This window comes from Sciurus vulgaris, assembly GCF_902686455.1.
Source record: "Sciurus vulgaris genome assembly, chromosome: 9".
Lineage (NCBI taxonomy): Eukaryota > Metazoa > Chordata > Mammalia > Rodentia > Sciuridae > Sciurus > Sciurus vulgaris.
In genome coordinates, this window is record NC_136469.1 from 53,596,472 (window position 1) to 53,609,629 (window position 13,158).

General features: G+C 37.9%; 1 protein-coding gene across 6 annotated transcripts in view; it reads right to left on the reverse strand.

Annotated features, from left to right (window-relative positions):
- Positions 1 to 3,662: 3,662 nt before the first annotated feature.
- NPNT (nephronectin) overlaps positions 3,663 to 13,158 on the reverse strand; it is a 70,568-nt gene continuing 61,072 nt past the window's right edge. For 4 of the 6 annotated variants that reach the window (XM_079154692.1, XM_079154693.1, XM_079154694.1 and 1 more), the window contains 2 exons: positions 7,798 to 8,054; positions 4,938 to 6,398 (listed from right to left, as the gene is read on the reverse strand). In XM_079154692.1, coding sequence (XP_079010818.1) covers positions 6,303 to 6,398; positions 7,798 to 8,054 — 353 coding nt within the window. In that variant the 3' untranslated portion in view covers positions 4,938 to 6,302. Of the gene's footprint in view, positions 6,399 to 7,797; positions 8,055 to 13,158 lie in introns of all 6 variants that reach the window. The other 2 variants (XM_079154697.1, XM_079154695.1) reach the window with 2 other exon arrangements.

Genomic DNA, 13,158 nt, shown 5'->3' on the forward strand with positions numbered 1-13,158 from the left:
GTTTTGGAGCTTTAGTTGGCCTCAGAATCACTGAAGGCCAGACTGCTGGGCTTTACCTCCAGGGTTTGATGGGGTAGGTCTGGGTAGGCTTGAGGCTCTGCAGTTCTAACAAGCTCCCTGGTGATGCTGAAGCTGCTGGCTCCAGGACTGTACTTTGAGAACCAACTGCTCTGCAGCGGGTAAGATCAGCAGATTTGTTCATGAATACTCTTACGTAGTTATGTAGTTAAGCCTATACTCTAAAGTAGTGTTTTGTAAACCTCAATGGGCATAGAAATAACCTCGAGAATGGTGTTACATGGATTTGCTTCAACAGGTAGCGGGTGGTGTGCTGTGATTCTCAGGTGGTGCTTATGTGGTGGGCCCACTGAGCACGCTCTGACTGACAAGGCTGCACCATACAGCTGATGCCTATGCGATGGCTTTCTACTATAAATGAAAAGGTTATTCCCTGCTTATTACTAAATATTCCAAGCATCCCACTCTCAGTCACTTGTCTGTTCTTCAAATAATTCAGTGAGTTTAACCCTAGAAGTGTTTTTCTTTTTAAAAACTATCTTATTCAATAAGAAATTTGAGGGAGCTTTCCAAAATACCTCAAATACAAAAAGCTTACTGAAAACAACTCTACTGTGCATCTATATGGCTCTTGCCTGCCAGAGAGACAAACTATTTCAGTTCTCTTGGCCCATCATTTAAAATGCCTTCTGGATTACATCATCATGAAAGAGTTAACTCTCATCTTTAATTTTAAAAAAATGCTATCCACAATATTATGCATTTTTGATTGGGGAGAACTATTCCAGAGAAAGAACTGTTAAAGATTTGAAGAGATAAAAATAAGGGAAAAAGCAGATTTTAAGGATAAAATTGATATCCTTCAGAGAAGGAGGGAATCAGTAAGGGGGAGGGAAAGAATAATAATCCAGTATAATTCGTAGCATCTCCTTGGACTTTCCAGAAGCAGCTGGAAATGTGGGAGTATGGTATGTGGGGAGAAGACGATGTGGAAGAAGATCGGCAGAGTACTCACCACTGATGTGGAGATAATACACATGGGTGGAGCCTTGGAACTAGTCAAGGTTATACAAGTTAATGGGCAGCTTCCAAAATGTAATTTTATAATAGTGTTAAAGTTGGGAGTTGAGGAGTGAGTTGATGGTGGTAGTAAGGCACTGGAGGATTGCTGTCATGTAACTCATTCTTTTTAGATGAGTGGTGGAGAACAGAGCTCATAAGGAAACAATCTCAAGCTAAAGTGCACCAGTGTCACCTGAACAGCTCGTTATAACACAGACTGCTGGTCCCACCTTGAGTGTAAGTTGGACGTGGAGGTCAAAATTTTTCATTTCTAACACATTCTCAGTACTTATGCTGCTGCACTTTGTGTGTTAGTTAACTTTTCATCACTGTGACAGAATCAACTATAATCAGAATAACAGAATCATCACTGTAACACAATCAGCTATAATCAACTTAAAAAGACAAAAGGTTTATTTTGGCTCACAGTTTCAGAGGTTTCAGTTCATTGTCAGCTAAGTTGCTTCTGGACACATGATGAGGCAGCACATCAAGTAGAGAGCATGTGTTGGAGCAAAGCTGCTCACCTCATGGCAACCAGGATTGGGGTAGATGTGGTGGGAAGGAAATAAGAAGGGCTTAAGGCCTCCCACTAAGTACCACCTCTGAGAGTTTCCACCACCTGCTGATAGCATCAATCTGGGAAACAAACCTCAAACACATGGGTCTTTGGGGGACTTTCTGGATCCAAACTAGCACATTGGAAATCATTGATTTAGACCAGGTTTTCTCAACCTTGCTGCTATTGACATCACAGGTCAGATAATTATTTTGTAGAGCTATCCTGTGCTTTACAGGATGTTTAGCAACATACCTGTCTTTAATCTATTAAAACTGTTTCTAAGCATTACCAAATGTCCCTTGAGGGTTAAAACTACTGCCAGTTGGGAGTCACTGCTTTAGGTAATTTAACACATCAGGAGAAACTGTCCAGAAGTAGATTGAGACCCCTTAGGGAACTTGATCTAGAAAATGAAGATATACATACAATGAGGGAAGAGAGCCTGCAGGGTAGGTTATCCATACTTTTAGAAATTAAATGATGAGTTTATGAGTGAAGGCTTCATTTTTAGCTTTTAATAAATTAAAAAAAAAAAAATCAATTTGGAACTAACCTCTACCATAATTCCAGGTTGCTTTTAGGTTTCTGTATCCTGGAGCCCTGAAAAGCATTTAATAATTATTTCCAATTTATCAAAGTCCCTTTGTTCTCTAAAATGTAGGCTTCTTGGATCACCGTCTCATTTAAGTGTCCTCAATTGACTTTCTTACCTTGAAGTCTGTGCCATTTGTTTGACAAAGCAATGTTCTGCACCAAGTGGGAAAGTTTATTCCATGCTGAAAAAAGGATTTTTTTAGAATAATAATTTTTAAAATATACTGGAACTTAGTGAATTCTTACAAATTTAAATCTTGAAACCACACACCTCAGGCCATCCAACTTTGAATGCTAACAGTGATAAAGGCCCCAATTCCCCTCCATTTATTATCACTAAAGCCTTGTCACTCAAATTGTGACTCTAGGACCAGTGGCATAGGCATCACCTGGGATCTGGTTAGAAATACAGAAACTCAGTCCCACTCCAGACCCACGGAATCAAAAGCTGCCTTTTAACAAGATTCCAGGTGATTCCTATGCATTTTAAAGTTTGAATAGCAGTGGGTGAAGCTCCTAAAATCCATTAGTCTTCAGAACCTTCAAGGCACCATATAGTTTTTTTAGAAGCACAATTTTGCATTTACTTGTATGCCTTTGATAAATGTCCATCTCCCTCTCTCGGTTGGAACCCCACAAGGGGAAGTCTGCTCACTGTGGGACCCCAGAGCCACACAGCCAGTGCTCAAAAATCTGTTAAGCAAATCAACAAACTGGACCCTGCAATCACATCTGAATCTTCTTTCTCCAACCCCAACCTCAGATGGGTTTCTGCAAAGGTTTAACTTCTTAATTAACATACTTGGAAAACTTGAACTGTCTCAGATCACCAAGGGACAATTAGAAAAAATCCCTGAGATAACATAGAGTTTTAAAATTTTTTACTTGAATTATGTATTTATGCAAGATTTGGGTCCCCAGCTGCTGTGAGTTCTCTGAGTATTGTAAAGAAATAAGACTTTGAATGTATTCTCTATAATTCTGCACCAGGACTTTTATTAGTCTGTGGTTTCATTAATGTTGTTTCTTTATAGTTGCTTTTTTCCATCAGGAACGTTGTTGGAATATGAGTAAAATGTTATGAATTAACAATCACTAGCCAAAAAAAAAAGGCTTTTCATTTATAATGCATATATATATATACACTTATTTATTATAACTTATCCTGCCTTTCCATAAAATAATTTGAAGCAAATGTTTATAATAACATAATTAAAACAATTTGGTAAGCCATGACATGGGTTATAGTGATATTCTGCTCTTTTCCCCTGTGAATCCTCATATTTTATAACCCAGTAAGTATAATAATGTAGGTAATAATCATTATCCCCATTCTCCCAAGCAGAAACATCAATGTACTACCTTAGTACTTTCTTCCCAGCAATCCCTCCCGACACACACTTCAAAAAACAACAAGAAACAAAAAACTGGTATTAAGTGTTTTTATTTACAAAGAATTGTATTACTTGACTGTTTGGAAAACCATTAACATTTTTCACTTTAGAAAACATTAAATAATAAGCAAGATGTTATACAGTACTTTGGATAACTTCTTCCATCATTTTAGTGCAATATATTATTGGCACCTACAAGTGACATTTTCAATTATTTTCCCCTTTCATCTTCAACTGTGCAGTTATATGAACAAAAAGGAAATGAATCATTAAAAATGAATCTAAGACCATATTTCTGGCCCTTAATCAAAGGCTCGATGATTTATATTCCCCCTCCCCCTGCCTCTACAAGTTACATGATAAAAGAACTTCTCTTGGACCTACTGTTCAAAAAACATTACAGCTTGTAGAACTTGGGAGATTCCAATTGGTAAGAGAAAGGGAATCACTGTGAGCAGATGAAAGAAAGATCTAGAGGTGCTGTGCAAGACCCTCAAAGTAGCCAAGTTAAGCTGCTTCACACAAAGCAAATGCACCAGGTAAAGACGTCTCTACCTGTGTTTCTTGATAGGGTTTCTCTTTTTAAAACAAAATCTGAAATATATCACCTATTGAGCAAGTGGAAGGTTATACTTTTACCAAGGGTTGGGAGGGGGGCCCTGAACACTACCACATTAAGACATTACTGAGATACTAAAATATCTGTCCATCACAACCTCTTTGAAAAACTTTTGTGGGTTTTTTAAAAATTGGGATTTTTTTTTTCATTTTGTTTCAATACTACAAGGTTTGCCATAAAGGGAGACACCCTTTAACGAACTTGGCATCTTTCCACTTTGCTCCCTCTCTGTTAGGAGGTCAAGAGGGAAATTCCTAAATTAGAGCCTCGTCCAAATTATTTAGCTTGAAATTATTCATTATAAACTAGTAATAGGACCAAGTAATCTGGGAGATTCTGTAATCTGTCACTTTACCTTGACATAAGCATATCTTAAATAGGTAAATTTTTATTTAGCTTTTTAAAGAGAGAGAAAGAGAAAGAGAGAAGTTTTCACACTTTTTAATGAAGGATTCTGATTTAACAACTGTCCCTGCCAGGAAATGCTCCCTCACACTCTAGTCTAAGCCCATTTCCTCTGGTTCTATTCTTAGTGCATATGGAGAACAGCTGGTCACTATCCTCTTGGTGCCAACCCTTCATATATGGTTTGCCCCTCAGTCTTCTTTTCTCCAGGCTGAATAATCCCAGTTCCTTTAATTTTTCATCATAGAGCTTTTTGTCCAACCCTTTAATCATCTTTGTGATTCCTGGCAAAAACAGTAGAAAATATTTTGATTACTTAATTAGAAATGAAGAAAATTCTCAGGAGTAAGATGCCCTTCAAAAGTTATATATTTTTTATTATAAAGGTAAAATCTGCAGGGAAGAAATATAGCTGGGGTTTGTGGATGTTAAAACTCCAATCTTTCCTCCTCCTGCTGGTGTGTGAATCCCATTCCAACACATCCAACACCTCAGTGCATAGGACTTGCTTCTATCTTAACCTGACTGCATGTGTAAGCTCTACATGGAGGTTTCACAGGACGATCTGTTGTTTCAAGGGCTCTTTCCCTATGCTTCCTCTTACCTTGCCTCCATTAGCAGGATCTTTCCTCTAGAGCAACCAGAACTTTTACAAACCTTTTTACAGATTATTAGAGAGAGCCAAGTTAAGATGGTAAAGCCATCAGTTTTAAAAGTATACTTGAAACAGTGATGGTTTCATATCTTAACTGCAGTTTCTTATCTCCCTAAGTAGTTTACTATTCTTCTAGAGACCAAACTCAAGGCAATCAAAAAAAAAAAAAAAAAAAAAATCCATCACTCCATTACCACAACCTGGCACCTCTGCCAAGTTTCTCTTATTGCCAATGTTTTGGTCATGGAACTGGATGACACTTTGCCACATAGCTCAAGAGATCACAAGCTGCCTTTTATCTTGCAACTAGAGTCTGTAAATATCAGGAACACGTAAATACTTAGTATCAATAGCACATTTACACAAAACACAATACTACCAACCAGGGATTCTGTGCCCACTCTACATAATTGTCTTTAAAAGAAAAACACAGGTTACAAGAATAAATGCATCTTGATATGTTATACACCCTTCTTTCATAAAGTGAATGGCAGTGAAAGTCAGAGTTCAGGTGAGGCCAGAACTAACATAAGTGAAGAGGATAAACCAATTTCACAAGCACACTGTACATCGTATCTTAAGAAAAGTCAATACTACTCATGGTACAACACTGAACAGATAACAGAATGGCCATTTGCACAGATTTCTTTTGAAAACTTTTCCTATGATTTGTTACAAGAAGCACTTTATAACCAGGATGAAGGATGGTTTAGGTCACACACAATGAAGGCCTTCCCAAACAAAACACAGGATGGAAGGCAACACCCCTAAATGGCTTGGATATGTCTACAGATGCCCCTGTACTTCAAGGAGGGTGTTATTGTTCATTGGGATTGCACAAAGCAGGCCAGCAAGATGTGGGTCATGAACCAGACTTCCTCCTGACCCACTGACCCACTCTTCTCCTAGGCCTGATAAGAAGAAGAGGAGAGAAGGTGAGGATTGGAAAAGACGAGGGAGCAACATAGGAGTTCATTGCTAGTTCTGGAGCTGTTAGCGTTGTTCAGAGCAGTGGCCTTTTCTCAAGCTCACATCATCCAATCCAATCTCCCCAGTGTGACCATGCCTTTTTTCACCTTTGAAGATGACCTAGGGAGAGAATGCACACACCAGTCAAGCCTCCTCTGCCCCTTTCCCATGCCTGCTCATTTAGCAAATTAAACACAAACCTTCCCCAAAACTAAACATGAAACTTAAGTGATAGAAGGAAAGACCAGGACGTAGTTGCTGGAGTCATCTGAGGCTTGTCTTTTGGCAGAAACTTTAATCATCAGTAACCTGTTCATCAGATGTGTTACTCAGAACCAGTTACTCTTTAAGAGGCCATTCTGAACTACAGACCAAGTCACTTAAGGAATGCTTGTAAAGTAGATGTGTTTGTCAAAGATTACCAAGGTTAAAAGTAAGAAGACAGAATATAAAGGTGCAGAAATTAAGAGCAAAGATGTGAAAGATCATGATTATGCAGCCCATCTCAGGGGTTCTTAGTTCCTCCTTTTGATTAAATGGTCTTATTGCCAAAAAATGGAACAGAATCAAATACATAATCCAGATATGCCCAAGTTTTACCTGAAGAAAAGCCCCCAACTTTCACTACTCTTGTATTTAATTTTCTGTAAGAATATCCCTGTTCCTTAAAAACAGGAGAAATCTTTCAATGCTTTGATCTAAAATAATTTATTTTCTTGTTTCATTTTTCCAAGTAATATAAAGAAAAATTAAAAAAAAAAAACCGAAGGGTGAAGCAGTGCACATACCCTGATAAATTTGTGTTAACACGGTCTAACTTTTCTTTCTAAAATAGTTTCTAGAAACTATTGACAAGCATAGATGAGCATCGACATAAAGATGACATTTTTCCGAATGCACTCATTATTTTGATGGAATGTTGTAGATTGTTTTCTTGCTACCCACGATTTCACTTTATGTAAAAATTTATATGATCAATCAAACTTTGTCCCATACCCCATTCTGAACAGAATGGTTCTTTTCAACTGTGATTCTCGATTCACACCCAAGACTGCTTAACTATGACCTCTGAGGCAAGAGCATGGAACTTTAAAGAACATTTTAAAATAGAAGAAAGAACCATCTCCCCAGTAACTCATGGAAGTAAACATTGGATGTTCAAGGAATTGAAGGAAAAGGTAAGGCAGCACAATTTAGCACGCCACCCAAACCCTTCAAAGTTTCTGTCAACTATTGTTTTACCTTTCTATTCCTATTTTTTTTTTTTTTCATTAAAAATAGTGAGTCTTTACCAGGATGGGAAGGGTGGTGGTGGTGGTCAAAGGTTGTAACAAAGAAGGATGAAGAAGCAGAAAGGAATCTCAGAAAGAGGCAATGAATGGAGTCATGGAGCCCAGAAAAAAGTACAAAATCTGTCTGAGCCTGAATTCACAGAGCAAGGCTTCTTCAAACTCAGACCCCAGAGTTCTCCTTTGAAAGGAAAACTTCCCAGGCTCTGCCTCCCTTGGGATCTACTTACGCTCTTGACGTCAGCCCCTCGCAAGGTGATCTGTGTCTGCCTCCAGCCATGGCCACCATTTCTTCCCCACAGGGCTGCTCCGTGGGCACCGTGTTTTCTCACAAACACCTGGAGTGTGCCGGAGTGCAGCCCAGTCACCTTGTGCCTGAATGACAGGCACAGGTCCCCTGAATGCATGAGGTGGCCGAGAGGTAGCACCAAGCGAGCGGCTTTTCCCCCTGAGGCTTTGGCTGCGGATACTGTCAGATATTGTCCACCTGGAATGGGAAAAGCAGGGCCATGTGTGTGTGCCGACATCCCTTTCCAGCACAAACAGCATGGGCAGGAGTTTTTGTTTTCATAAACTTCAGACTGTGACAGTCATTAGTAAAGAATTCCAGATTATTTTGAGGGAGAAAAATTTGACTTATTTCTATGCTTATGCTGTTTACAAAAATATAATCGCTTGCTCTGCTCACAATAGAAGTTATGCCCAAGACACACAATAATTAAAAATCCAGACACTACAGATATTTCCATTGGGATATGATAATACATACAGAGGTAGACACAAACTGACACACATTCACCACCTTCTGAGCCTTACCAATTTTATGATTGTGTTGTCCCGCACCTTCTGCCAAGCTGGTTAGGTAGTTTGACAGAATTGACTCTAAATTTCCTGGGTGAATTTTCTGTATAGATAATTAACCTCTGAGCAGTAAAGTACATGGCCATTTATAGAGCACTGTATCTGTTTATTCTCTCCTTCCTCCACATTAAAAAAAAAAAAAAAATCTCTAAATAAGGAAAAATCTTTTAAAAACAGCCTGAGCTATCTTTGCTCTCACTGGTGCAAACCTCTGTGTCCCTAACCTCAGACACAGAGGTGTCCTGAAAACCCTCCACATCTTCCTGGAGCATCAGTTTTATTTGCAGCTAAGTGGTTTAAAATACTTATATTGGAACCAAGCTATAACATCATGTAAATTTTATGCATATATCCTGTTAACTATAAGTGAACACAAAATCTTAATAAAAACTTCCCTTTAGATGAATCACTTTGGTGTTTTCCTCAGATCCCTAGGCTTACAGAGTTTGCTTGCCTCTGTTAGGAAATTGAAAAATAAAATTTCTAAGCAGCAGTGAAGTGGAGGCTACTGCTTCTCAGGAGAAAGTTATGAGTAGTGTTTTGAAACTCAATCCATGTACAAACGACTTTCCCTTTAGGCAGTTTTATCTCAGCAAACTGAAAAACACATTCTATGTTTCAACACTGATTTGTCCACAGAAAAAATGTGGTTGGAATGCTGAACACATGTATCTGTTTTGGTAGAAACTCCATTTGCTTTTCAGTTAAAAGACAGACCATCTCTGCTTTCTTATGCTTAACTTATCCAAGACATGATAAGATCTGCATGTTCTCTCACTCAAGGGTCTCCTTTAACAAGCCCTCTCAGAGCTCTTGAGGTCACAGGTGAGTCCTGTGTACTTAGGATGTGGCAGGCCTGTGCTAAGTGCTCCTGGGGAGGTCCAACAACTTGATGTCAAACTAACTCCTCTCTCAAGCCTTCCCATTATACTCCTACATGTGGAAGGTCATTTGTTGAATAAATGAATGATGTTCCAAGAACAGAAAAAACCAACCAACCAACCTTCGCTCATGACTTAAATCAATAAAAATGAACATACAATTTCTTATTTCCTCCCTTCCTACCCTCATACCCTTCCCCCACAAATTAACCCCCCAAATATTTTAGGTCAAAACATTTAGATGGATTTTAAATGTCTGCCTTTAAGTTAGCTTTTGAATTATCATAGGTATTTTGGTTAAGACGAAGATATAAGGTTATTACTGAGAACCTGCAAGTTTTATGAAAACAGGGATTATCTTAAGTCCCCGTGGAATGTATACTAATATCATTTTGCGAGTTGCTGCCTGCAAACAAAACAACCTAACGAAATCAAGGCATCCTAACAAAAGATTCCAATAATCCTTCTGTATATGTATTTAAAACTCTAAAATTTGGATACTTATAAAAGAAATTATACTCATTCTTCCTTCATAGATCTGCTCTGTGAGTACCAGGGTTTGTTTCCCTCCCTCCCCGACCCCACTGTGAAAAATTCTTTCTGTGTATAATACAGGAAATGTTACCAATTTGAAATAGTAACCAAGGCAAAGTTAATCCAAGCATCCCCAAATAACTACCTATTAAATAACAACTTCAATTCTTATTCTAAAACACTGGCATAAATGTGAAACTATATTAATACTTTCATTCCATTTAAAGTATCATAATAGTTAAAGAACCAGGGGAAGGGGGAATAGTAAATTATTGATGTTGCAAAACTTAACCAGAGAGTTGGGTCTTAAAATTTTAATTTACTTATTTTGAATTCTATACTCATTGGTTCCTTTACGATTTTTACTTTACAAAGAGAATAATACAATATCTATTACTTTAATGTGTTAACTGTGTGGTCAAAGGACAAGATGGGGAGTTTGGCAGTGATTTTATTTGTATTTTATGGCCTGGCTAAGAAACAGGCCCAGGTAGAAATATGATCATTATGCTTTATTGGTATTTACCCCTCGAATGCAAATAGCTTAGACTTTTGCTAACCAAAGAAGTAATACAAGCCCATTTTGAGGGAGAGGGAAGCATAAAGAAAATTAGAATAAATAATAATGCCAAAGCCCAGAGATAATAACTAACATTTGACTTCTGAACTTTTCCTGGGTAAATATATGCACAGGAAGTTATTACCCCCACCCCCAGTACTGGGTTTTTAATCCAGGGATGCTCTACCATAGGCTACAGCCCAACCCTTTTTTATTTTTTTGAAATTTGAGATAGGGTTTCCCTCAGTGGCCCCCACTGGCCTCAAACTTGCAATCCTCCTGCCTCAGTCTCCTGAGTAGCTGGTATTGAGGCTGAGGCAAAATCACAAGTTCAAGACCTACCTGGACAGTTTAGTGAGAACCTGTCTTAAAATAAAAAATAAAACAACAGGGCTAGGGATGTAGCTCAGGGGTAAAGTGTCCCTGGTTCAACTCCCACCACTGCAGGGGGCAGGAAGAGGAGGATTGCTACACTTGCTGCGCTGTAAATTTCCTTTTTCATTAAATATAACATGACAATTTCTTTACATCAGGAAATAGCTTTTCAAAGCTGCAGGCATGCAATTAATCATTTGGCAAATTTTTTATTGAACATTTAAGTTTCCAAATTTTCACTTAGAAAGATGAAAAATACCATAGAATATTTAAATAAGCAAAATTTTTTAAAAATATTTGCAACACATGAAAAAGGGATAATTTTCCTTTTTATATAAAGAATCTTTAAAATCAATAACTAAAAGCAAAAAAGAAAAAGGGCATAACAGAAAATTACTTATCTATATGAAAATATCATCAACTTTCCACAAAAGAAAGATATGCACATTAAAGTTAAAATGAAATACCTTTTCATCTGTAAGCTTGGCAAGGATAAAGAATAGTTTTATAATATCTGTTTTGAGGATGATTCTTAAATGTTGACTTAAATTAAAAATGCTACAACCCTTATGAAAGGTGATTTGGTAGAATCTATCAAAACTCAAAATGCAAATTCTCTTTTGACTCAGAAATTTCACATCTAGTAATTTTTTCTACAGATATATTCAATATACAGTAAGATATATCTGTACAGGTTATTCACTAGATGTAGAACTACCAAAAGGCTGGAAGTAAATCAAATGTTCCTCAGTGGAGGGCTGGTTAAATATATGGTGGCCTCTCTTTGGGAATAAGAGCCTGGCATTCATAAGAATGAGGGTGCTCTGTAGGGACTGACTGGACAGTCTTCAGCAACAATGGCTAACATCGTCACAGTGATAACTCTGGGTAGGCACTGATTGAAACGCTTTGCACAATGTGTAGTAGACATTACTGATTACTGTCTTTAAGAAACTTGTTCAAGGGCTGGAATTGTGGCTCAGTGGTAGAGCACTTGCCCAGCATGTGTGAGACACTGGGTTTGATCCTCAGCATCATGTAAATATAATAAAATAAAAGTATTGTGTCCATTAATGACTAAAAGATATATATATAAAAAGAAACTCATTCAAGGTCAAAGTTAGGAGGAAGTGATAGTGCTGGGATTCAGCCAAAGTGCTCTGGCTTCAAAGTATATGTTCTTCTAGTTCACTCCTAAGGTGGTAGGTATCATTGGGTGATAAAACAAGGTACAGATGAGGGTGAACATATCTCTAAAAAGAACCAAGAAACCAGCAGCATCTGGGGAAGGCAAATAGAAGCCAGGTATAGCAGAAATCTTTCATTTTTATTATTGATTTATTTTTTCATTTATATATATTTTAAATAATGATTCTAATTCCACTATAGATATATTTGTGTGTACATACTGGCAGACTTATATATTTAAATAAATGCCTTGCAGCCCTCACTAGTGGGCAGAGTGCTATCAGTTGCCTTTAATCTTGATCATCAAAGACCAGGGTTCAGGGAAAGGGACCCAAGTTTAGCCTTATCTACAGGAGAAGGGCATCCTTAGGGGTACAGCTACATGCCTATAGCACTGTGCCATGTCTGTCGGCAGACAAGTTCCCATTCCTCAGGGGAATGTATTAATTTTGCATCTCAAAATTAAGTCCAAGACTAATGTGATAAACAAAACCTACTAGCTCCAAGAAGGGCAGTTAAAAAATTCACTTATTTTAAAGCTGTTTCTCAAGGTTGTAAGTATGTTAAGTTGAGGGTTTCCTTAGAAATATGAACATACAAAAATATTTGCAAATCTAGATCTTGGATAAGAACTGCATACCATTAAAAATCAATTGTAATTGGAAATCCAAACATGTGTTCTTTTACAAATGATATAGTCTTGGTATAAAAAAGTAGACAATTCGTTTGGTAATTAGAACAATGCATAGAAATTATTAAATTGCTCATGTACACACACATATACATATATCCTCTCCACCTAAACCTCCCCACTACTCCTGAACTTCCTAGAAGAAAAACAGGCATGAAAAGGTAAGCTTTGTTGGTATTGTCCCATCAATATATGGTTAGAATCGCCCCAAAGAGTCTACAAATAGATTCTGCATATCCATCCAGATATATGCCTTGTATGCCTCCCATCTTTTTCATCCAACTCACCATCCTTTGGTCTTCCCAGCTTTTTTTCCAAGCTAGAAGCCCACTCACCAATTTCCTTGGGATTTCCTGGAGCATTCCATTCTGAACCAGAGGCTCTCACACCTGGTTTAAGAGGTTTTCTAACCAACCCTTGTCTGATGCTACAAGTCCTTTAAGAACACTTCGCCCTATGCCATCAATCAAATGCCTTCACCAACAGAGCTCACCCTTTCCAT